The sequence below is a fragment of the Theropithecus gelada genome, chromosome 11 (genome assembly GCF_003255815.1).
Source record: "Theropithecus gelada isolate Dixy chromosome 11, Tgel_1.0, whole genome shotgun sequence".
Lineage (NCBI taxonomy): Eukaryota > Metazoa > Chordata > Mammalia > Primates > Cercopithecidae > Theropithecus > Theropithecus gelada.
This window is the reverse complement of record NC_037679.1, coordinates 83012787-83038974: the sequence shown is the minus strand read 5'-3', so window position 1 is coordinate 83038974 and position 26188 is coordinate 83012787. Positions and strand designations below refer to the sequence as shown.

Here is a 26188-nt window from a genome sequence, read left to right as displayed (position 1 = left end):
TAAGTACTGCTGCATTTAGGCTACAAATTTGGTTCTAAGCTTCCTAGCAGCCAAAGTGAAAGGGAAAGCTATGAAGTCAACAATTCATAGAGTCCGTATCATATAAAAACCAAACAAGAAAATGAAAGCAAAAAATAAAAAAGAAAAATGTGAGGCTGGGGTCAAAGAAGGGACTAGAGTCATTTCTTCTGGAGTTCCCTTCATAAGGAAGACATTGCGTGATAAAATGAACACTGCTCTTGACAATATAGATGTAATAGTAACGGTGATGGATTTCACAGGCTGGTTTCCTAGAATGATCCTAAACTATCAGCCTTACACCCAGAACAGTCTGTGGGCCACCAACGCGATGGGGTCCAGGCACTCAGCTTCCAGCTGGCCTGGCTGGGCTGCTGAGGGTGAGGCCCAGGAGGGAAGGGACAGAGTCTGGCGTGTCAGAGGCTGGCACATGCAACAGGCATTCAACACGCACAGACTGCGCTAGCTAGGGGTCGACTTGAAACCAGCAGAAGAGGGAATAGGTCGTGTGTCCTTCACGTCTGTCACTCTCAACATGAACGGGGGAGTCCTCTGGGATTCTGGTCAGTATTGAGTGACAGTGATTCTCTGCTGCCAGCTGAACACAAGCTCACAAGTTTCAGACAGCTGAGGTGGGGAGAGGGATCCTTTCTTTTCTGGAATGTTGAGGGTCCTCACAAGATCATGAAGGTCATCCCTCCACTCTGTGAGTGCCCTTCAGCCAGAAAGCCATGTGACCGTCCATCTGATTTTCATTCTCCACCTTGCCACCCCCTCTAACTGTCCATATTTGTCAACTGTTTTAATCTACACACACCATTTTAAAACATGCGACAAGATGGACTTACTTCAGAATGAGCTTTGTCAGGACCTCATAAATTTTCTTTTCCCAGTATTCGTAGTAGGAGGCCAGCCTGGGGGCCTTGCCTGTGTTGGTGTGGACGACCAGGCCCTCAACTTTAGTCAGCAGCGGTCCAATGGCAAGATACCACCGAACCATGTGGTCCACGTCTCTGGCCCTTTCTCGCTCAATGTGTTCAAAAAATTCCTTCACACCTAGAGAAACAGACGTCTTTTAGAGCTGTCCATGAACACAGGGAAGGACAGCACTGAAAAGGCAATCCAAACATGAGCTGTGTGTCTTAAAAACAACAAAACCAGCCTCCAACCTCGGCCCAAAGCAGAACGCAAGTCAGTATCAGAACACACGCTGAGCAACAAATCAGTGACAACCAGCTACGTCCATCCAGAAGGTGGCTTTTATAGCTTTAGGCAATCTTGTTTTTCTTCAATTCCTTGTTGACATATCTTGAATTCCTTTTGGGCTAGTCTAAGACCACTTAAAGTATCTTTCTTGAACAAGTAAATGTGAGCCCATAAAAATCGCAACTCGCTTTACTGTTACAAAGTTATCAACAAAGTACCATAGGCTTTCACAGCTGAGGTGGGAGGATCACTTGAGGCCAGGAGTTCAAGACCAGTCTGGGCAACATAGTGAGACCCCATCTCAGAAAACAAACAAACAAACATGAATTGGTTAAACTAAGCAATATAGAAAACATGACAAAAAGTAATAGCTACCCATGATTCTTTCAAGTAAATGACTGAGAGCATTAGAAATGGTTTTATGCCATTCATGGAATATACAAATACATATGTGTATTTATAGATACATATATATATACACGTGCATGTATATACAATATATTTTTTCATTAATTCCATAACTGGAGAGCCCAGAAGTCAGATCTACCTGGGAGTTCTTCCTCGCTTTTAGCAGCTGGATATTTAAAGAGATTTATGGCCTCTATTAATGTCAGCCTGGAAGAAATGTCATCTGCATTCTTATGAATCTGGTGGACGAGAGACTCAAATTTCCCAATGGCCTGTTTGCAACCAGTTATATAGTCACCAATACCTTTGAAGAAAGAAAGAAAGACATTTGGCTTCCAACCCTGTCTTTCTACATCCCCCCTACCAATGTCTGTGACGTTAATACTGGCATCCCTTCCTAGGAAAGACCCTGCTCATTCCAACCCCTTGGGTCTTTGGGGTGACGCAGATCCACTTTGAACCCTAAGGCACTGGGACAAGGACTCTGGAGCCCGGAATCAACCAAGCAATGCATTTCTTCTATTCAAATGTTACACAGTCCTGGCTGCAGCACCATGGGGAGAAAGGGACTATCAACCGTGCTATCTTCTCATTGCTGGAGCTCTGTGAACCCTCCACTCCACACCACCTGCCTGCAACCTCCTCTGGCCTGGAGCTTAGATGAACAGCAAGAACATGAACAGTGAACTCGGGCTAAGTACTTATGATCAGTCTCACTTTATAAAAATAAAAACCCCAAAATGGATCACAGGCTGTACTGTGAAACACGATAGTACAACCTTTTTAGAAACAAAAACCACAGGCGAGAAAAAAAGTTATGATTCTTAGACTCGAGAGCAAAAGTAGAACCCACTAAAGGAAAAATGGATACGTTGGACTTAGTTGAAATGTAAAGCTTTTGCTCTACCAAAGGCCCTCCTATAAGAAGGAAATGAAAAGCTACAGAGAAGGGGAAAATATCTGCAAACCACACATCCAATAAAGGACGAGTATCTAGAGTATACGAAGGATGCTCAAAACTCAACAGTGAAGAAAACAAACAATCTAATTAGAAAATAGGCAAAAGACAGAAAAAGACATGTTGCTGAAGAAGCCACACACTTGACATATTTGTGCTTATTAGCACATGAAAAGATGCTCAACACCATTAGCCATTACAGAAGTCAAATCAGAACCATGAGGTATCATGACACAGCTATCAGAAGGCCAACATTAAAGAAAAAAAAAGTGACAGCAAAACTGGGCAGGATGTGGAGAAACCGAGTCACTCATCTATGGATGATGGAAATGTAAAATGGCACAGCCACCCTGTAAGACAGCATGACAGTAAAACAAAAACAAAAACAAAAAAAGGCTGAGCGTGGTGGCTCACACCTGTAATCCCAGCATTTTGAAAGGCCAAGGCGGATGGATCACTTGAGGCCAGGAGTTCGAGACCAGCCCGGCCAACATGGCAAAACCCTGTCTCTACTAAAAATACAAAAGTGAGCCAGGAGTGGTGGCAGGCACCTGTAATCCCAGCTACTTGGGAGGCTAAGGCAGGAGAATCGCTTGAACCCAGGAGGTGGAGGTTGCAGTGAGCCGAGACTACGCCACTGCACTCCAGCCTGGGTGACAAGAGCGAAACTCCATCTCAATACGACAACAGTAACAACAGTCTTAAACTAAACACACAACTACCGTGCAACTCAGCAACTGCACTCCTGGGCATTTATCCCAGAAAAAGTGAAGACTCATGTTCACACAAAACCCTGTATACAAATGTTTATAGCAGCTTTATTCATAAGAGCCAAAACTGGAAACAACGTAGCTGTCCTTCAAGAGGTGAAAGGCTGAACAAACTATGGTACATTGATATCGTGGAGTATTCTTCAAGAATCCACAGACTGTTGACACATGCAACAACAAGGGCAGATCTTTGAAGACTTAGGCTGAGCGAGAAAAGCCAACTCAAAAAAGGGCTATATGTTATCTCATTTATATAACACCCTGAAATGACAACATTACAGAAACTGAATAAAGATTCCTGGTTGCCAGGGATTGAGGAGAGGGCAAGGTCGGGAGGGAAGTGGCCTTGACAGTACTCGCTGTGGTGTGAAGATGCTCTCTATCTCGACTGTATCAGTGTCAGTGATCTTCTAGTTTTGCAAGACGTTACTACTTCGGGAAAATGACTAAAGGTTACAAAGGCTCCCTCTGTAGTAATTCTTAACAACTGCATGTGAATCTATAATTACCTCCAAATTGAATTTTTAATTAAAAAAAAAAAGTAAAGGTGACCTTCTTTTTGGAGAAATGTGCTTTGGGTCTGCAGAGTGTGAAAACGTCACCCCTCTTATCTTCATCCCAACGACAGCCTGGAGATGAGTTCTAAGTTCCACAACGTGTATTTCTTAACCCTCAAAAATTGTTAATTGTGTCTATAAACATATGAAAATGGTAATTCAAATAAAACAACCTAAAAGAATCACTTTGCATCCCCAAGTGTAAAAGGCAATCAATAGATGAATGACGTTACCCAGTGAGTTCCAGTTCAACCTCTTATATCCAGACCGAAACACTCGGAGTAGCTCCTGGGAATGGTCGTTGAGAAGCACAGACTCTGCCTCGTTTAACGTTCCTATGAGCGTGTGATAATGATCCAACATGCGCTGTATCCCATCTGTGTACCTGCACACAACAGGAATGTCATAAACCTGAGGAGACCACCTTTAAGTTCATCAAAAGCTTTTGCAGTCAAGAGATTACAAAAGACCATGGTCTCGATCAAGACCAACCTTGACCAAGAGATTTGCAGAAATTTAAAACATCATGCTTCTCATTAACTTTCTTTTTTGGAAAATATTGGTTACTTCTCATTGAAGATGTTATTTATATTACATGAAATAGGTTTACTATTGTTGATCCTTTGATCCTTATTTTAAACTTTTCTTTTTTTTTTTTTTTTTTGTTTGGGAGTCTCGCTCTGTTGCCTAGGCTGGAGTGCAGTGGTGCGATCTCGGCTCACTGTAACCTCCACCTGCCAGGTTCAAGCAATTCTCCTGCCTCAGTCTCCCAAGTAGCTGAGACTATAGGCATGAGCCACCATGCCCAGCTAATTTTTGTATTTTTGGAGACAGGGTTTCACCATGCTGGCCAGGCTAGTCTTGAATTCCTGACCTCATGATCCGCCTGCTTCGGCCTCCCAAAGTGCTGGGATTACAGGCGTGAGCCACCGCACCCAGCCCCATATTTTAAACTTTTCTTAGCTTCAATTTTTTTCTTTTATTATTTATTTATTTATTTATTTATTTATTTATTTATTTATTTTTTGGATACAGGGTCTCGCTCTGTCTCCCAGGCTGGAGTGCAGTGGTGCAATCATGGTTCACTGCAGCCTCAACTCTCCCAGGTTCAAGGAATCCTCCCACCTAAGCCTCCCGAGTAGCTGGGACTACAGGTAGTACCACAACGCCCAGTCCTTAGCTTCCATTTCTAACGTGGTAAGAATTCATCAGGATAAAATCCACAAAAACAAAAACTTTCGGAGGGGTCCTCAATAATTTTTAAGAGTGTAAAGGGGTCCCAAGACCAAAAACCTTACTGCTACTTTAAGAGAAGAATGTTTTTACCTAAGGAATTTGTCTTCCTGGAGCGCAACATTTCTTGCTAATTCAGGGACAGTGAACCCCAGCTGCTCTAAGTACTTCGTTTCATTAATAATCTCCCTGAGAGCAGGTGAAAAGTTGATTGCAAAAACAGCTCCCCTTTCTAAAGTCAAAGGCTCCTCCGCAGCGGTGGAAGACTGTGGAAGAGACATTCCATCAGCACGGCCAGGACAGTCCCAGAGACAGTTGGATCAACACAACCCATACCAAAAGTGAACATGAAAAAGATCAACACTGGGCCCTTGATCCCCAACAGACGGGGGTGCTGGCTGGAACTGGCTGGAATATGTACTTTGTTTGGTGAACAGAGATTTTAAAGAATCAATTCAGTCGCCAGCATTTGAAAATGGAGCAGTTTCACCTAAAAATCCCTTCTGCCTTGAAACACTGGAAAATCTGACATGGAACAGTTGCCTCTTTGGTTGGATCTGAGCACACCTGTTCCCTAGGGGTCCCACCTGGCCCCCTCCACTTGCTTTGGTCCCTACATCAGGATTTCAGGAACCAAAGACCTAAAACTGCCAGGCCGCATCTTTCCTCCCTACTGGCAGGTGTTCATTCATGGAGCATTCGCTAAGTGCCAGGACCAGCGCTAAAGAAGAGGATGAATCGGGGCATTTTTCTGCAGGTTAAAGACGGCCAACTGTCAGCTCTGTTTCATATATGACTCAACCAGCCCTTTGCTTGTTTACATCATCTGATTTATAAAACACATTTCATAAATGAGGAAACGGAGGCTCGGTGTTCAGCCACTTGCCCAAGGAGTCAGTAGGGCTGCCCGTTTCCAGCCCACATTCTAACCATGGCATCGTGCCATCTCCACTCTTTCCTTTCTCCTCCCTCCCTAGCCCTTCCTTGTCCTTGATTCTGGAAAGTGACCCAACTTCATGAATGTCAACAAATCAAGCCTTGAGAAAATGTGGCAGACGCCATGGTCTCACACGGCAATCTGGAATGAGGGCGTGGGCAGCGCACCTTGGTCAAAAGGCTCTTCTTCATGAGGGCCGGCAGCACCTGCTCCGTCGCTTCCATCCACTGCTCGTACTTCCTGTCTTCATACTCCTTCATCGTCTTACCCACTTCCAAATATTTTTGTTTGACCTATCAAAGAATTCAAGCAACTGTCATTTTTGTCCTTGAAAATAACATTTTTCATCTCGTTCTACACAATTTATATAAATTATAAATATAATATATAAATTACTATACATAAACATTTATTTTTATATACTTTTTTTTTTTTTTTGGAGACAGAGTCTCACTCTGTCGCCCAGGCTGGAGTGCAATGGCATGATCTCAGCTCACTGCAACCTCCACCTCCCGGGCTCTAGCAATTCTCCTGACTCAGCCTCCCGAGTAGCTGGGATTACAGGCACACGCCACCACGACCAGCTAATTTTTGTATTTTAGTAGAGATGGGGTTTCACCATGTTGGCCAGGCTGGTCTCGAACTCCTGACCTCAGGTGATCTGCCCACCTTGGCCTTTCAAAGTGCTGGGATTACAGGTGTGAGCCACTGCACCTGGTCATTTTTATATAATTACATATGAACTTTTTTTCATATCTCTCTACATAATTTTGTATACATAAATTACAAATATAATAATTAAAAATTGTTAATATAATAAATTATTAATATATAGTTATATTAAATAATATAATATAAAAATATATTAATATTATATATAAACACATTCTGAAAAAGGAAGTCGATAAATTTTCCCAAAGCTTGGAGACTTGTTCTGCGATGGTGATATAGCACGGATCTGTGTCCTCCCCAGATCTCATACTGCACTGTAATCCCCAGTGTTGGAGGTGGGGCCTGCTGGGAGGCAATTGGATCATGAAGGCGGAATTCTAGTGAATGGTTTGCACCACCCCTCTTGGGACTGTCCTGGTGATGCCGAGTGAGTTCTCGGGAGATCTGCTCATGTGAAAGTGGGCAGCACCTCCCCCTTCACTCTCTCTTGCTCCCGCTCCCACCATGTGAGATGCCTGCCCCCACTTCGCCTTCCGCCATGATAGCGAGTTTCCTGGGACCTCCCAGGAAGGCTACGCTTCCTGTACAGCCTGCAGAACTGTGAGCCATTAAACTTCTTTTCTAACAAATTACCCAGTTTCTTTATAGCAAAATGGACTAATATCGTTGGTATAACTTGAAATTTAGGTTGACTGGCAGCCTTCTGCAAACTACAGTCCATGAACTGCCTTGGTCTATACCCATGAACTAAGAACAGCTTTTACATGAAGAGAAGAAAATGATTTAGATGATTAAAAGGAAAGCAAAAGAACAATAATGCTATATAACTCAAGAAAACGATATGAAATTCAAATTCAGCATCCATAAATAAAGTTTTATTGGACACAGCCATACCTGCTCATAATGTATTATCTAGGGGATACTTTATTGCAACAATGACAGGTTGAGTCATTGCAGAGAAATTGTCCAAACCCCTAAAATATTGACTATCTGGATCTTCAAAGAAGTGGCTTAGCAGCCTCTGCTGTATAACAGATAAAAATCAATGGGCTAGGGGGTGGGATCATATCGAAAAGATGGTAGGCATCCTCCAATGAAGCTGAAAATTACGTACAGGAAGAAGCCCACATGACCACAATCTGGAAGATGTCCTATCTATTAAGATGCCAAAGAGAAAGAACACAGGCCAGGCGCAGTGGCTCACGCCTGTAAGCCCAACACTTTGGAAGGCCGAGGTGGGCAGATTGCTTGAGCTCAGGAATTTGAGACCAGCCTGGGCAGGCAACATGGTGAAAACTCATCTCTACAAAAGATACAAAAATGGGCCAGTCGTAGTGGCCCACACCTGTAGGACCAGCTACTCAGGAGCCTGAAGCAGGAGGATTGCTTAAACCCAGAAGGTCAAGGCTGCAGTGAGCTGTGATTGTGCCACTGCACTCCAGCCTGGGCAACACAGCAAGACCTTGTCTTAAAAAAAAAGAAAAAGACGCCAGGCGCGGTGGCTCAAGCCTGTAATCCCAGCACTTTGGGAGGCCGAGACGGGCAGATCATGAGGTCAGGAGATCGAGACCATCTTGGCTAACACAGTGAAACCCCGTCTCTACTAAAAAATACAAAAAACTAGCCAGGCGAGGTGGCAGGCGCCTGTAGTTCCAGCTACTCGGGAGGCTGAGGCAGGAGAATGGCATAAACCTGGGAGGCAGAGCTTGCAGTGAGCTGAGATCCGGCCACTGCACTCCAGCCTGGGCGACAGAGCAAGACTCCGTCTCAAAAAAAAGGAAAAAAAAAGAAAAAGAGGGAACACAAAAGATAGTTTAATATGAGCACGAATGCAAGGATAACAGAAAGACCCTCTAACTTACAGGTGTGGGTCTGAAATTGAGCTGCTTCTCAAATGAGCCACTCTACATAGCCTGCTGCACGGCAGCAGCAACCTGATCTAATGCTTCTGCTGGATGGGATCAGGGAGGGCAGCCAGTCTAGGATTAAAACATCAAATACAGGGCCAGGCGCGGTGGCTTACACCTGTAATCCCAGCACTTCGGAAGGCCAAGGCGGGCAGATCATGAGGTCAGGAGATTGAGACCATCCTGGCTAACACGGTGAAACCCCGTCTCTACTAAAAATACAAAAATAATTAGCCGGACGTGGTGGTGCATGCCTGTAGCCCCAGCTCGGGAGGCTGAGGCAGGAGAATCGCTTAAATCTGGGAGATGGAAGTTGCAGGGAGCCAAGATTGCACCACTGCACTCCAGCCTGGGCGACAGAGCGAGACTCCATCTCAAAAAACAAACAAACAAACAACAACAAAAAACATCAAATACAAAAGGAGCCAATTCTAGCAAGAGCAACATACCTCCTGTCCTCGATCGCTGTCCAGTATCTCCTGTACCTCTTGAAATCGGAGGATGGTGTGCTTAATCCGAAAGAACAGAGATCGTTCCCAGTATATCGCACCTGCTACTGGAGGGTGGTTCTTATACAGTGGTGGATTTTCAAGGTTCTGGACAAAGATTTTATTAATGATGTCAATCTGAAAAGCAATCAAATGTCTTCTGTAAGTGATAAACATCGACAAGTTAGCCAAGAAAGATGAGATTTGAATGTATTGATTGATTGATTGATTGAGACAGAGTCTTGCTCTGCCGCCCAGGCTGGAGTGCAGTGGTGCCATCTTGGCTCACTGCAAGCTCTACCTCCCAGGTTCACGCCATTCTTTTGCCTCAGCCTCCTGAGTAGCTGGGACTACAGGTGCCCGCCACCACGCCCAATTTTTTGTATTTTTCAGTAGAGACAGAGTTTCACCATGTTAACCAGGATGGTCTCGATCTCCTGACCTTGTGATCCGCCCGCCTCGGCCTCCCAAAGTGCTGGGATTACAGGCATAAGCCACTGTGCCCAGCCAATATTTGAATATTTAAGGAAACCAAAAGTGGAATGTCAAAAAATATTCTAAGATGCAGAATAGTGTTTTCACTGTTTACTTATTATTTACTACTTTTTCTTATGCTCTGTAGTAATCTGTTTTGTTGTTGTTGAGATGGAGTCTTACTGTGTTGCCCAGGCTGGAGTGCAGTGGCGTGATCTCAGCTCACTGGAACCTCCGCCTCCCAGTTTCAAGTGATTCTCTTGCCTCAGCCTCCCAAGTAGCTGGGATTACAGTCCCACGCCACCACACCTGGCTAATTTTTATATTTTTAGTAGAGATGGGGTTCCACCATGTTGGCCAGGCTGGTCTTGAACTCCTGACCTCAGGTAATCTGCCTGCCTTGACCTCCCAAAGTGCTGTGAGTAGAGGCGTGAGCCACCAAGCCTGGCTGTAGTAATCTTCTTTAACATATGCAATGCTCCAAATTGCCTTACAATTACAGAGCATAACCACTGGGTATATTGGTTTGATCCAATTATTAGAAATCCTGAAATCTGTTCTAGACATGACCAAGTGGCAGACCTTTGGATTTTTTTTAATTTTTAGTTTTTAATTTTTGTGGGTAAAGTATATATATTTATGGGGTATAGGGCATGTTTCGATACAAACATGCTATGCGTAATAACCACCATGGAGAATGGGGTGTCCATCCCCTCAAGGACTTATCCTTTGTGTTATAAATAATCCAATTAATACTCTTTTAGTTACTTTTAAATGTACAGTTAAGTTATTATTGACTACAGTCACCAGACCTGTGTTTTTAAAAGAAGCATGTCTGAGCTCTCATGAGGGTAATTAGGTGTGGCAGGCACAATGATGGCCTCCCAAAGATGTCCACATCCTAATTCCCAGAAGCTGAAAATATGTAATGTCACATGACAAAGTGGAATTATGGTTGCAGATGGAATTAATGTTGTCAGCCAGCTGTTCTTAAAATAGAGAAATTATCCTGAATTTTCTGGGGAGGTCCTATGTAATCACAAGGGTCCTAAACCAGGAAGTGGAGGCAGAAAAGGTCAGAGTGATTTGATGTGAAAGTGACCACTGCTGGCTTTGAAGACGAAAGGGATTCAGGAACTTCTAGAATTTGGGGAGGGCTACACACTGAATCATCCCTAGAGACTCCTGAAAGGAATACAGCCCTGCTGACACCTTGATTTAAACCCAGGGGCACTCATGGCAAACTTTTGACCTCCAGAACCATAAGAGAATAAATCTGTGTTATTCTAAGTCACTACATCTGTGGTCATTAGCTCCAGCAGCATTGAGAAACTAAGATATCAGGAGACCACCTTAGGCCTTTTGTTATACTACCTTATGCTCATCTAATCATTCCACATATTCTCATTTTGTCTTCTAAATAAGATTATAAGCATTTTTTTCTATTTTTTTTTTTCCTTTCGAGACAAAGTTTCACTCTTATCACCCAGGCTGGAATGCAATGGCGCAATCTCAGCTCACTGCAACCTCCACCTCCCAGGTTCAAGTGATTCTCCTGCCTCAGCTTCCTGAGTAGCTGGGATTACAGGCACCACCACCATGCCTGGCTAATTTTTGTATTTTTAGTAGAGAGGGGGTTTCACCATGTTGGCCAGACTGGTCTCGAACTCCTGACCTCAAGTGATCCACCTGCCTCGGCCTCCCCAGGTGCTGAGATTACAGGCATGAGCCACTGCGGCTGGCCAGCATTTTTTTTTTAAGACAGGGCTTCATTCTGTTGCCCAGGCTGGAGTACAGTGGCAAGATCATGGCTCACTTGCAGCCTCGACCTCCCTTGGCCCAGGTGATCCTCCCACCTCTGCCTCCCAAGTAGCTGAGACCATAGGCGTATGCCACCACACCAGGATAATTTTTGTATTTTTTGTAGAAATGGAGTTTTGCTATGTTGCCCAGGCTGGTCTCCAACTTCTGAACTCAAGCAATCCACCAGCCTTGGCCTTCCAAAGTGCTAGGATTACAGGCATGAGTCACTGTGCCCAGCAGATTATAAGCATTTTTTGGTCTATTTCTCCAACTAGATACTGACTTCTTTAAAGGCAGAATCCGTGTTTTGTTCATCTCTCTATCTCTGTGCCTAACACCATACTTGAGATATGCGAGCACCAGGTAAATTGTTCCGAGTTAATTATAAATACATATATGATCCTTGGACATGGTTAACTATGATTACTATTATTACCATGATTATTATTAACCCATACAGGGCCCACCACAATGTGAGTAAATCATAATATACTTAATTCTTATTGAATTTTTCCACTAAATAAACAAACCCACTTTGTTTGGGTTACCTGTATTACGTAACATGCTAATTTGGGGAAATTCTAGTTTCTCTGAATTCAGATGGGAAAGACAGACAACAGTGGAATTCAATTGTTCACATTTTGCCAAGTGTATTTTTAATGCTATGGCAGCTATCGATTTTTCAATTACCTCTTTACAGTACTGTGCAAGAATATCATTAAATTTCATCATCATTTGTCGATTAACAGCCTCCCGTGAACGAATGTGCTTAAATTTTAAAAGCATGTCAAATGCTGCTTCAGCGGATCGAAGCGTCTTAAAAGATTCATCAATAAAATGTTTTGCTTCTTTCTCAATAACCTGCAAAAAAATCAAGAAAACAACCTTCATGCCCCTGTAATTATCCTGCCAAAATAAAGTGGCAAGAAATGAGAGAAAAAAAAACTCAGTGGCTTGGGACAGATTTCTACGGCACATTAATGGAGGCTGGTATCCAATTTAAAGTGGCAGACTGGTTATGTTGATTTCCTGATCTCGCTCCCCAACCAGTTGAAAGGTAAAGGAATTTTTTAAAGTATTAACTCATATAAACAAAACATACGGGAGAGAACACAACAACAGAGGAGATAGTTCAGGAATTTTAAGTAAGGCAGGGCAGGGTGCAGTGGCTCACACCTCTAATCCCAGTACTTTGGGAGGCCGAGGCAGGCAGATCACGAGGTCAGGAGATCGAGATCATCCTGGCTAACACGGTGAAAACCTGTCTATACTAAATACAAAATACAAAAATACAAAAAATTAGCCAGGTGTGGTGGCGGGCACCTGTAGTCCCAGCTACTCGGGAGGCTGAGGCAGGAGAATGGCATGAACACAGGAGGCGGAGCTTGCAGTGAGCCGAGATTGCACCCCTGCACTCCAGTCTGGGTGACAGAGGGAGACTCCCTCCCAAAAAAAAAAAGAAAGAAAGAAAGTAACTAAGGCAGGTAGTTACAACCTAATGCTGAAAATAGGGTGCGCAAGTGAGTCCCTGTTTATTCCTTGAAGACAAACTCCAGAAGGCTTAACATTTGGAGGCACTGGGCCCCAGGAAGGGGGTCAGTGTGCATGAAAGTGAGGGGCAAACAGGGAATCCCTTTCTCACCCTGCACAGTCAGGCCACTCTGCAGCCTCAATCCCTCCCATTCTCACTCCATTCTATAAAAGAGTGGAAGGTTAGTTCTAGAAAAATTAACTCAAGAATAACATCAGACTTCTAATATTGGAAGCTAGAAATCAATAAAAAAAACTTCAAATTTCTAAAGAAAAGTTATTTTCAACTTTGAATTCTATACCTGTTATTTCAGAATTCATACATACAAGACTCAAAAAATATATGTCTCATGAAACCTTACTTAGGAAGCTACTAAATGTGCTCCAGCAAAATGAAGGAGTAAACAAGGAAAGAGGAAGAAGTGAGATCTAGAAAATAGAAAATCCAACACAGATGAGAGAAAATAGGAAGTCTTAGGGTCCTAGACTGCTTTGTAACAGGCTTAAAAAGCAAACAAGCTGGCCAGGTGTGGTGGCTCATGCCTGTAATCCCAGCACTTTGGGAGTCCGGGGTGGGTGGATCACTTGAGGTCAGAAGTTCAAGACCAGCCTGGCCAACATGGTGAAACTGTGTCTCTACTAAAAAACACAAAAAGTAGCTGGGCATGGTGGCATGCACCTGTAATCCCAGCTACTCAGAAGGCTGAGGCAAGAGAATCACTTGAACCTTGGAGGCAGAGGTTGCAGTGAGCCAAGATCTCGCCATTACACTCCAGCCTGGGCAACAAGAGCGAAACTCTGTCAAGAAAAGAAAGAGGCCGGGCGCAGTGGCTCAAGCCTGTAATCCCAGCACTTTGGGAGGCCGAGATGGGTGGATCACGAGGTCAGGAGATCGAGACCATCCTGGCTAACACGGTGAAACCCCGTCTCTATTTAAAAATACAAAAAAAAACTAGCCGGGCACGGTGGCGGGCGCCAGTAGTCCCAGCTACTTGGGAGGCTGAGGCAGGAGAATGGCGTGAACCCGGGAGGCGGAGCTTGCAGTGAGCTGAGATCCGGCCACTGCACTCCAGCCTGGGCGGCAGAGCAAGACTCCGTCTCAAAAAAAAAAAAAAAAGAAAAGAAAAGAAAGAAAGAAAGAAAAGAAAGAAAAGAAAAGAAAGAAAGAAAGAAAGAGAGAAAGAGAGAAAGAAATAAAGAGAGAGAGAAAGAGGAAAGAAAGAAAGAAAAGAAAGAAAGAAAAGGAAGGAAGGAAGGAAAGAAAGAAAGAAAGAAAGAAAGAAAGAAAGAAAGAAAGAAAGAAAGAAAGAAAGAAAGGGAGAGAGAAAGAAAGAAAGAAAAAGAAAAGAAAGAAAGAAAGAAAAAAGAAAGAAAGAAAGGGAGAGAACAAGCTAGACTAGAGTAGGAGGACAGTGAGCTCTGGGAGGAAGGCCTCTAGGTAAATAATGGCACTGATATATTTTAAGAGCCTACTATTGATAGGTATGTGACAGAGATATTAAAGAAGTTGGAAAAAATTAACAATGGGTACATAAATAACCAGGCGAATAAAAAACAAAAGCAATTATTAACTCCAGGAAAGTTGAAGGGTTGGCCAAGAAAGGTATTGTAGTTTTGATGGACTTCCCAGCTCAGCAGTGAACAATATTTGCATAGACATAATAAGTAAACACTAGCCATTAATTTAACTAAAAGTTATGAAGAAACTGTGTTAGATGACAAAGAGGCAAATGGGATTAGGAACGGGAGAGTCCAGCCTGTATCTACTCTGAGAAGTTAACAGAAGCCTAAATTAATAAATCAGGAAATAACCACATCGGCTTGTTCTTAAAAAAATATGGGGGTTAACAACAAAAGAAACATCTAAAATTGTGGAAAATGACAGCAAGAATGAGGAAGGAGTTAAGCATGGGCTGCTTTTTCTTATTATGAATCCTTCAGTATCACTTGATTAAGTGACTTTGATGAAAAGTCCAATTTATTTGGGAGGCTGAGGCAGGAGGATCACTTGAGGCCAGGAGTTAAAGACCAACCTGGGCAACATAGTGAAACCTCATCTCCACTTAAAAATTTTAGAAATTAGCCAGACACATGCTTGTGCTCCCAACTACTTGGGAGGCTGAGGTGGAAGGATCACTTGAGCCCAGAAAGTTGAGGATGCAGTAAGCCAGGATTACACCACTGCACTCTAGCCTGAGCAACAGAGCAAGACCCTGTCTCTAAAAAATAAAAGATAATAAAAGAAAATCAAAAAAGCTTCAACTGAAAAAGCAAATAACACTTAAAATAGCAGCTGATAGGCCGGGCACGGTGGCTCACGCCTGTAATCCCAGCACTTTGGGAGGCTGAGACGGGCGGATCACGAGGTCAGGAGATCGAGACCATCCTGGCTAACACGGTGAAACCCCATCTCCACTAAAAATACAAAAAATTAGCCGGGGGCAGTGGCGGGCACCTGTAGTCCTAGCTACATGGGAGGCTGAGGCAGGAGAATGGTGTGAACCCAGGAGGCAGAGCTTGCAGTGAGCCGAGATTATGCCACTGCACTCCAGCCTGGGCGACAGAGCGAGACTCCGTTTCAAAAAAAAAAAAAAAATAGCAGCTGATAAAATTAGATACTGTTAACATGGTAATGTCTATATAACCAAGTAGAACTATCTAGGGTTTTCCATATAAAAAGATGCTGTGAGGTTATAAAAACAACTGTGTAAGACATAAATAGGGATGCTCCTAATCATGCTTCCTACATGAGACTGAAAAGGTGAGCACGATGGGTCACTCTTCCTGCTGTGGGAAGTGAAATCTGATTCTCAGCTGCAGCCTCTCTCTGATGGACTCTGCCTCCCCAGCACCTCAGGTTATCACCTCCTATATCATCTCCCCACTCTCTGTTGTTCCCTAGCCCAAGCAGCCTATGCTGTAGCCAGAGAAATCTTCCTGAAGTATAAACCTTGATTTTGTTTTTTTCACTTTTTTTTTTTTTGAGACAGAATCTTACTCTGTCCCCCAGGCTACAGTACAATGGTGTGATCTCAGCCAGCTCACTGCAACCTCGACCTCCCAGGTTCAAGGGATCCTCCCCGCTCAGCTCCTGAGTAGCTGGGACTACAGGAAGGAGCCACCATGCCTGGCTAATTTTTTTTTTAAGTTTTTTTGTAGAGACGGGTGTCTCATTAGGTTGCCCAAGCTGGTCTCAAACTCCTGGGTTCAAGCAATCCTCTCTCCTCAGCCTCCCAAAGTGCTGGCATGACAGGCATGAGCCGCTACATCTGACCTATAATTCTGGCTATATCATTCCTTGGTCAACCACCTTCTATGGTGCCCTATTGCCTACTGAAGTAAGTCTCCTTCCTCACTCTAGTCCTGTTTGTTCATCACCAATTATTCACCCAACCCATCTTTCTAGCTTGATTTCCCTCTACTACCCATATGTGTTATGCCAAACCCCTCTGTTTGCTCTGCCTCGGACAATTCCTGTTTTTCTCAGGTCTGTCACCTTCATTTACACTGTTCCTCCCACTTGAAACCCCCTCCGCTGTCTCAGCCTCCTTCCTCGTCCTCATTTCCCCCGTTCAAAGCTTCCCCAATCCCAAAGGTTGTTTCCAATCGGCTCTCCATGCCCTCAGTCTTCTGACAAAACACAATTCTCAAAACCTCACAGGGTGCTTTGTGATTCTCTTGCCATATCTGGTTTGTAGTGAAGTTCACCTAACTTCACTCCTAGACAGGTGAACTTATATCGGACAAAACAAACTTTGTAGAAATGCTACTGTGTCTAGCTCAACTTAAACTTATCCCATGGTTTGGGTGTGGGGACAAAGAAGATTGAGGAATGTTCATTTTTACCTTATGCACTTCTGTATTGTTTTTGTTTTTTACAATTAATAAGCAGGTATTACTTGTGATTAAAAAAAAAAAAAAAGACCCTAAGCATCACCAAATAACCCAGCAAATTTAACACAGAGAAAACATGGTGTCCACTCCCAAGATGGACTCAATAGATGGGTCACTTGCCAGAACTTCAATCTTGAATTCATCCATCACATATTTCCAGAACTGGGAGGACTTGATGCTGAAGGGGTCAAAGGTCAGGTTTTCCATGGGGGTGACTAGGCCGTCCACCCTGCACAGGACATCGTCAATGCGTTTGGGGTCCCCCGTCACTGCCTTTAGTTCTGGACCAAATATGTTATAAAATTCCTCCAAAACCTGTCCAATCAAACGGAACAATGAGGAGATTACATATGGGTTTTCCTGTGAATATTAGAACTACATATGGATAGCATATCTAGATTGACCTTGGGGCAAGAATCATGTCACACAGTAACCTCCTCCCTGACTAAGCCCTTCAGTACTATGCCCAAGGCACATAGGATAGATCCGGGTCTGCGCCTGTCTGTTCCTCCCTGCATTGCAGCCACCCATGCCTTCCTCCAAGGCCATATCCCTTTCTGCCTCAGGGCCTTTGCATTTGCAGTGGAAAGTGCTTCAGGGAGGCTGAGGTGGGCATTTCAGTTGAGGCCAGGAGTTCAAGACCAGCCTGGCAAACCCTGTCCCTACTAAAAATGCAAAAATTAGCCAGGGGTGGTGGTGCATGCCTGTAATCCCAGCTACTCAGGAGGCTGAGGCAGGAGAATCACTTCAACCTGGAAGGCAGAGGTTGCAGTGACCTAAGATCGCGCCACTGCACTCCAGCCTGGGTGACAGAGCGAGACTCTGTCTCACAAAGAAAAACAAGAGGTGAGATGATAAGCCACTGAGGTAGTTCTGTGCAGCGTTTCCACTGTTCTGGTAACAATGAAATACCCGTGCACACACTAGCTACGGTGATTCCACACAGAGGTTAAATTGTTTTTGTTTTTGTTTTGAGGCAGAGTCTCGCTCTGTCGCCCAGGCTGGAGTGCAGTGACATAGCTCACTGCAACCTCTGCCTCCTGGGTTCAAGCAATTCTCCTGCCTCAGCCTCCCAAGTAGCTGGGATTACAGGTGCCCGCCACCACACCCAGCTAATTTTTGTATTTTTCATAGAGACGGGGTTTCACCATGTTGGTCAGGCTGGTCTTGAACTCCTGACCTTGTGATCCACCCACCTCAGCCTCCCAAAGTGCTGGGATTACAGGTTTGAGCCACTGCACCCAGCCAAAAAAAGCTTTATGTTTTTTATTCTTTTTTTTTTTTTTTTTTTTCTTTTTTTGAAGCAAGGTCTCACTCTGTTGCCCAGGCTGGAGTACACTGGCGTGACCATGGCTCACTGCAGTCTCAACCTCTCAGACTCAAGCCAACATCCCACCTCAGCCTCCTGAGTAGCTATGACTACAGGTGTGCACCACCACACCTGGCTGATTTTTGTATTTTTTATAGACAGGGTCTTGCTATGTTGCCCAGGCTGGTCCCAAATTCCTGGGTTCAAGGGATCCTCCCACCCCAGCCTCACAAAGTGCTGGGATTACAGGTGTGAGCCATCATGCATCATGCCTAGCCTACCTGAATTCTTTTTACAGCATTTTTTTTCCTGCCCCTGAGCACAGGGCATCACTTCCCTCCAGTGCGGGGCGCTGCCACACCACAGCCGGCCCTGCTTTGCACTCACTGTGGTTCCTCTAGCAGCAAGACATCTGAGTGCCCAGAACACAGTGAGTTCTCCATGAATGTATTAGAACGAAGGGGTGGGTGAACCTTCAGGAGACAAGGACCGTGGCTAATTCAATTGGCCACTCGGCACTTTGTCTACTCATGGAGTTCCGGGAAGACTGGGCCTGGCTTAGGGAGAGAGTGAGAGAGGTCTCAGACTGGCCTCCGAGGGATTCCGACATTTAAGGAGAAGACAGAGGAGGGGAGCTTTGCAAAAGACATGGAGAAGGAGTGGCCAAAAAGGTCAAAGGAGGCCGGGCGCGGTGGCTCAAGCCTGTAATCCCAGCACTTTGGGAGGCCGAGACGGGCGGATCACGAGGTCAGGAGATCGAGACCATCCTGGCTAACACGGTGAAACCCTGTCTCTACTAAAAAATACAAAAAACTAGCCGGGCGACGTGGCGGGCCCCTGTAGTTCCAGTTACTCAGGAGGCTGAGGCAGGAGAATGGCGTAAACCCGGGAGGCGGAGCTTACAGTGAGCTGAGATCCGGCCACTGCACTCCAGCCTGGGCGGCAGAGCCAGACTCAGTCTCAAAAAAAAAAAAAAAAGTCAAAGGAAAGCCAAAAAGCAGGGGTACGGAGGAATGTCAGGGAAAACAACAAAAAGTTGCAAAGCTCTGGTGTACTCTGGTCCATTCTAGTATATTCCGTATGTTCTTTCTTTGAAGGGCTTCTCCCTGCCAGGCCCTTTCTGACGCCCAGCTCCTACCTGACATGGAGAGGACCACTGTCAAACGCCAACTGCCTTCCATGGGGCAAATTCCGCCGGCCTTCGCCCAGCCCCTACCTGCAGAATGTCGGACAGGTCCTGGCAGATGGTGGCCATGTAATCCGTCCTCTCGAACAGCCGCTTCCGGTCAAACTCCCACCGAGCTTCCCTCCCCGAGGCCTCTATCTTGGCCCGGGTGTCAAAATAGGCCTTTTTCCACAGCTTGAGGGTGTTCCTGGCGTCCAGGGTTTTGTTTTGGGCACTCGCTCGATTTTCTCTGCGAAGCCAACAGATGCCGTGATGGGAGGAGGGTGGAGCTCCGGGTCCCGGCCGCGCTACCCAGCTGGGCAGCCAGTGTCAGGGGAAACTCTGACCCGGGCGCCCCCCGGGTTCATGGCCTCATCAGAAAAGGCGGAGGGGGCGAGAGGCTGCCCTGCCCCATGTGCAGGGGCAGGAGTCCCAAGCTGCGAGGTGCCCGCGGCAGCCGCCAGCCAGCGTGCAGGGCCGGGGCCGCCTGGTGACCTCGCTCCCTACACCAGAAGGGGCAGGAGGCCTTGGCCCCAGGCCAGAGGTCAACAGCGGCAGCTGCAACAGGGCGCAGGACAATGCCTCCCTTTGGGTAACTAATTCACCTATGCAGATAGATATAAATGGAGATCCAGCTATACAGGTAGATACAGAGAGAGAGATCGGTCTATATATAGATATGGATACATATAGATATAGATATCTATAGATAATAAAAAGTCACACAGTGTCTGATTCCATTTATATACTATCTATATAAATACATATACATAGACATGGATACCTATCTGTAGAGATGGATGGAGATAGACATAGATACCTATCTGTATAGATAGAGGTAAATATAGATATCTATCTAGAAACATATAGACAGATCTACATAGATATCCTGATAGATCTGATAGATCCTGATAGATGATGAGATAGATATAGATATAGACATAGGCACGATCTCAGCTCACCACAGCCTCCACCTCCTGGGTTCAAGTGATTCTCCTGCCTCAGCCTCCTGAGTGGCTGGGATTACAGGTGCCCACCAAAACACCCAGCTAATTTTTCGTACTTTCAGTTGAGACAGGATTTCACCATGTTGGCCAGGCTGGTCTTGAACTCCTGACCTCAAGTGATCCACCCACCTTGGCCTCCCAAAGTGCTGGAATTACGGGCGTGAGCCACCGTGCCCGGCCTCATCTATATAGATATTTTTTAAGAAAATGAAAAAAGTTATCTGTCTCCCTTAGCATCCTCTATCATCCCTACACCCTCAAAGGTGGCTCCACCTCAGCCTCAGTCTCTCCAGGTACACCTGGGGAAGAACGTTGCAGTTAAAACAAAATTTCATATAGATATATATGTATATGTGTGTGTACACACACATACATAAATGTACGTGAAACGAAGTGTATCTCCATACAATGGAATATGATTTAGCCATAAAAAGGAATGAAGCACTGATCCATGCTACAATGTGGATGAACCTTTAAAACATGGTGCTAAGTGAAAGAAGTCAGACATAAAAGTCACATAGTGTCTGATTCCATTCATATGCAAAAGACCCCACGCTGTATGGTTCCCAGGACTAGGGCAATTAGGGAGAGGTGGGGAGTGACTGCTAAAAGGCACGTTTTCTTTTGAGGGATGAAGAAAATGTTCTAACATTGATAGTGGTTATGGCTGCACAATTCTGTGAATATACTAAAAGCCAGTGAATTGTACTTTTTTTTTTTTTTTTTTTTGAGACAGAGTCTCGCTGTGTCACCCAGGCTGGAACGTAATGGTGTGATCTCCACTCACTGCAACCTCCGTCTCCCAGGTTCAAGCAATTCTCATGCTTCAGACTCCCATGAAGCTGGGATTACAGGCATGCGCCACCACACTCAGCTAAGTTTTGAATTTTTAGTAGAGATGGGGTTTCACCATGTTGGTTAGGCTGGTCTCGAACTTCTGGCCTCAAGCAATCTGCCCCACCTTGGCCCCCCCAAAGTGCTGGGATTACAGGCGTGTGCCACTGCGCCTGGCCATAGAAGCCAGTGAATTGTACATTTTAAGTGAGAGAATTATATGTGAATTATAGCTCAATAGCGCTGTTTAAGATCTAAAAAGTTAAAAGTGAAAACAAAACAAAAAAATGAACGCTATGGCTTCTTACTTGAACAAAGTCCGCAGGTTGACCACTCGACAGACTCTCTCGGCGATTTCCCAGGCGATGCGCTCCATGAGCGGAATCATCCTCTCGTCTTTGTTGTAGTGTCGGGAGATGATCCACACCATCCGCAGGGCACTCATCATGGCGGGGATGGTGTCCAGGACCACGTGGAAGCCAGACCCATGCGTTATGTTCTGACCAAGAGAGGAGAGAGCCACACAAGAGCCCTTAGCCTTGGGGTCCAAATAGTTTCATAAAACAGTAAGCATGCAAGAAGTTTCACTCTTGTTTTTTTTTTTTCTTTTTTTTTGAGACCAAGTCTGGTGCCCAGGCTGGAGTGCAATGGTACAATCATGGCTTACTGCAGCCTTGACTCCCCTCCGGACTCAAGTGATCCTCCCACCTCAGCCTCCCAAGTAAGCTGGGAATGCAGGCATGCGCCACTACACCGGCTAATTTTTTATTTTTATTTTTGTAGAGATGGTGTTGCATTATGTTGCCCAGGTGAGCAGACTTTTTTTAATCTCTTATAATAATAACTCAAATAATGGGCAAAAGATTAAAACAGACATTTCACCAACAATATGAAATTGACAAGAAGCACGTTAAGTACATAAAAAGTTGTTCAGTCTCACTAGTTGTTAAAGAAATGCAAATTAAACCACAATGGCTATTATCAGAAAGACAGACAATAACAAGTGGTGGTGAAGATATGGAAAAACCAGAACCTTCGTGTATTGCTCTTGAGAATGTAAAATGGGACAACCACTTTGGAAAACAATCTAGAAATTCCTCAAAAGGTTAAACGGTTATCATATGACCCAGCTATTCCACTCCTATGCATAATACATGAATAATTAAAAACATACATCCACACAAATCCTTGTACAAGAATGTTCGTAGCAGCATTCTTCATAATAGCCAAAATGCAGAAACAACTCAAATGCTCACCAACTGATGACGAGAGAACAAAATGTAGTCTATCCATGCTATGGAATATGATTCTGCCATAGAAAGGAATGAAGCACTAATACGTTCCAAGCTACAATACAGGTGAACGTTGAAAACATGATGCTGAATGAAAGAGACTGCACACAGGATCAGTCCTGCATGGCCCCCTTATATGAAGTCCCTAGAGTAGTCAGATTTACAAAGACAGAAAGGAGAACAGAGTTACCAGGGACTTAGGGTAAGGAAGAAGGGGGAGTTAGTGTTTAATGGACACAGAATTCCAGTTTGGGAAGATGAAACTGTTTTGGAAATAGTGTAATGGACACATAGCATTGTGTATGTATTTAGTGCCACTGAACAGTACGCCTAATAGTGGTTAAAATGATAATATCGTGTCATGTCTATTTTATCACAGTTTTTGAAATGCTGAGGTTTTTTTCTGAGACAGGGTCTTACTGTGTTGCCCAGGCTGGAGTGTAGTGGCGCAATCTTGGCTCACTGCAACCTCCATCTCCCAGGCTCAAGCAATCCTTCCACCTCAGCCTCCTGAGTAGCTGGAACTACAGGTGCACACCACCAAACCCAGCTAATTTTTGTATTTTTTGGAGAGACAGGGTTTCACCATGTTGGCCAGGCTGGTCTCAAACTCCTGAGCTCAAGCGATCTGCCCACCTCATGCTGGGATTACAGGCATGAGCCACTTCTCCTGGCCAAATGCTGAACATTTTTAAAAGGGAAATTAAATCATAGGAAATCCCTTTGACAGAGCTGACTGCAAAGCGCAGCACACCCAGCGTACCTTGAAATAACGCTCCACGGTGGAGAGAAAGCGCACATTGTCTGAGGCCTCTGTGTGGAGCTTGAATAACTCGGTGAACACTGGCTGCAGGTTAGCCACAAGCATGGAGTCGGATTCCTTGATCACATCCAAGACTTTTCTGACTATTGGAAGCTTTGTTTGTTCATGCAGAGCACTTAAAGTTGCATTTCTTTCCCTCCAGAATTCAATTTCAGCCAGAGGGCCTTTACCCTGAGAGGTGAAACGAACACACAAAGAACTCTCATCATTAGTGCGGAGCGGACACTTTGGTGGTTTCTCAGCATCCGTTCCTTTCTGTCCAATCCTTCAGGGTCTTCAGGGGTGGGCTCTCGACCCAGCATGGTCCAATCAGAGTGAATCTCCGGGCTCCAGCTGGGAATGCTAGAAGCACCCTCTGCTTCCCTCCGGACGATGAGGTGTGCGGATGTGACGCCAGAAACTGCTGCAAGGCAGCCAGCCTAAGGAATGAAGCTCCCCGGCCCCTAGAAAGGAGTCTGGAACTGAGAGATTCAGAGAGAAACCTAGCCAGAGCCCTGATCAAACTGGACCTGAAGGCAACCCTACCTCTGGACTTTTCCATTATCTGAGCCAAGGAATTTGCTTTCTTAGCTGATCAAACTGAGTTGGGTTTCCTGTTTTGGGCAGCCCAAGCTTCCCGACTGATCTAAAGTGTTATCTTTATCAATCCAGGCAGTAACCTGGTAGCACATTAACATCAGAAAGCCCAGAAGTGGTATTTTGGGTGTGTTTATTTTGATGGCTTAAGGAAATCATAAAACAGTAAGAAAAGATGCCAGACGATGCAGACCCCAGACTCTGGGCTCTTTCCCAGCATGGTAAGCATGACCTGGATCGGGGCTCCCTGAAAGCCCTACACAAACTACCTGAGGTGTCTTCTTCAGTTGGCCCTCAACCGCTATGGATATCTGGTTCAGCCAGTTTATCACACACTGCTCCAAGATGTCAACAGTTTCCGGGTCAGCTGCCAGGTCGGACACCTCTCCCTCCACACTGATGGTTGGCATTTCTAACTTGATCTCACCTAGGAAAATAAAAGCGATCAGTCAGTCACTCGTTCAGGAAAAATGATTACAAAGAAAAACATTCAAGTTCACCGGCTGGGTCTTCTCTCAAGCTTCATCAGTATAATAAGATCTGATGCATCCCCTGTCCTGATAATATCTGTATCTCATTCTCTTTCATTAGAATGCAATTCAAATATTTTAGATAATTGTTCCAGCGTTAAGCTTGATCAGAATGATTTAGTTATTTAAGATGTTCCTGAGTTTACAACCTAGTGACTTCAATTTTTAAAAACTTGAACAAAGAACCAGCAGATATTTTAGATAACCACTAGCCTGAAACAGTCAGTCAAAGATAAATCAGGGGAAAAATGACATCAGGGGAAACTGAGATAATGTACAGAAAAGGAGAACAGGCCAGGCACGATGGCACGCACCTGTAATCTCAGCACTTTGAGAGACCTAGGCAGGAAGATCACTTGCGGTCAGGAGTTCGAGACCAGCCTGGCCAATGTGGCAAAACCCCCCTCTACTAAAAATACAAAAATTAGCCAGGCATGGTGGTGTGTGCCTGTAATCCCAGCTACTTGGGGGGCTGAGGTGGGAGGATTGCCTGAGTTCCCAGAAGGTTGAGACTGCAGTGAGCTATGTTTGTGCCACTGCACTCCAGCCTGGGTGGCAGAGTAAGACCTTGTCAAAAAAAAAGAAGAAAAGAAAAAAGAAAGGAAAGAAAATAAAAGAAAGAAAAGGGAAGGGGAAGAGAGGGGAGAGGAGGCAGGGCAGGGCAAAAGGAGAACATTTCCAAAAGGAAAGCCCAGCTATTTGTCTCAGAGATTTGAGACATATGGCATCCATCAAATAAGAACAGGATGCTATGAAAAAAAAAATACAATCAGAGAATAAGAGGTCTTAAAAATTAAAAATATAATAGCTGATATGACTGGCAATCAAATGTTGGTAACATAGAAGTTGAAGAACACTCCAGGAAAGAATACAAAGACAAAAAGATGAAAAATACAAGAGAAAAGATAAGAAATAGAATCTCCAGACATGCCTCCAGCAGGAATTTCAGCAAGAGAAAACAAATAGTGGAGGAAAATGTCAAGAGAATTTTTCAGTCTTTGGACTGAAAACACCCACTGAGTGTTTAAAAAATGAATGAAAAAAGTACCACACGCAGACCCATCATCCTAACATCAAAACACTAGGGATAACCAGATGGTCTTAAAAGCATGTAAAAGGGAGAGGGGAGAAAAATTAGAAGAACATTCAGTTTCTCATCACTGGATGTTGACTACTAGAAAACAATGAAGAAAAATGTGTTCAAAATCGTGTGCTAGGCCAGGCACAGTGGCTCATACCTGTAATCCCAGCACTCTGAGAGGCCGAGGCAGGTGGATCATTGGAAGTCAGGAGTTTAAGACCAGCCTGGCCAACATGGTAAAACCCCATCTCTATTAAAAATACAAAAATTAGCTGGGTGTGGTGGTGCACGCCTGTAATCCCAGCTCCTCGGGAGGCTGAGGCAGGAGAATCCCTTGAACCCGGGGGGTGGAGGTTGCAGTGAGCCGAGATCTCGCCACTGCATTCCAGCCTGGGCAACAGAGTGAGACTCCGTTTCAAAAAAAAAAAAAAAGACTAACAGTGACTAATAATACACAAAGTCAGCTGGGCGCGGTGGCTCAAGCCTGTGATCCCAGCACTTTGGGAGGCCAAGACGGGCGGATCATGAGATCAGGAGATCGAGACCATCCTGGCTAACACGGTGAAACCCCGTCCCTACTAAAAAATACAAAAAAAAAAACTAGCCGGGCGAGGTGGCAGGTGCCTGTAGTCCCAGCTACTCAGGAGGCTGAGGCAGGAGAGTGGTGTGAACCCAGGAGGCGGGGCTTGCAGTGACTGGAGACTGCGCCACTGCAC

General features: G+C 44.8%; 1 protein-coding gene across 1 annotated transcript in view; it reads right to left on the bottom strand.

The window, feature by feature from the left end:
• Positions 1–26188, bottom strand: part of DNAH10 (dynein axonemal heavy chain 10) — a 176653-nt gene that overhangs the window by 130309 nt on the left and 20156 nt on the right. The window contains exons 7-17 of the mRNA XM_025401943.1: positions 24131–24288; positions 23226–23456; positions 21479–21669; positions 19381–19579; positions 16976–17170; positions 9116–9292; positions 6255–6380; positions 5244–5416; positions 4151–4302; positions 1772–1936; positions 867–1074 (exon numbers count right to left, since the gene is read on the bottom strand). Of these exons, the coding sequence (XP_025257728.1) occupies positions 867–1074; positions 1772–1936; positions 4151–4302; positions 5244–5416; positions 6255–6380; positions 9116–9292; positions 16976–17170; positions 19381–19579; positions 21479–21669; positions 23226–23456; positions 24131–24288 (1975 nt within the window). The remainder of the gene's footprint in view (positions 1–866; positions 1075–1771; positions 1937–4150; positions 4303–5243; positions 5417–6254; positions 6381–9115; positions 9293–16975; positions 17171–19380; positions 19580–21478; positions 21670–23225; positions 23457–24130; positions 24289–26188) is intronic.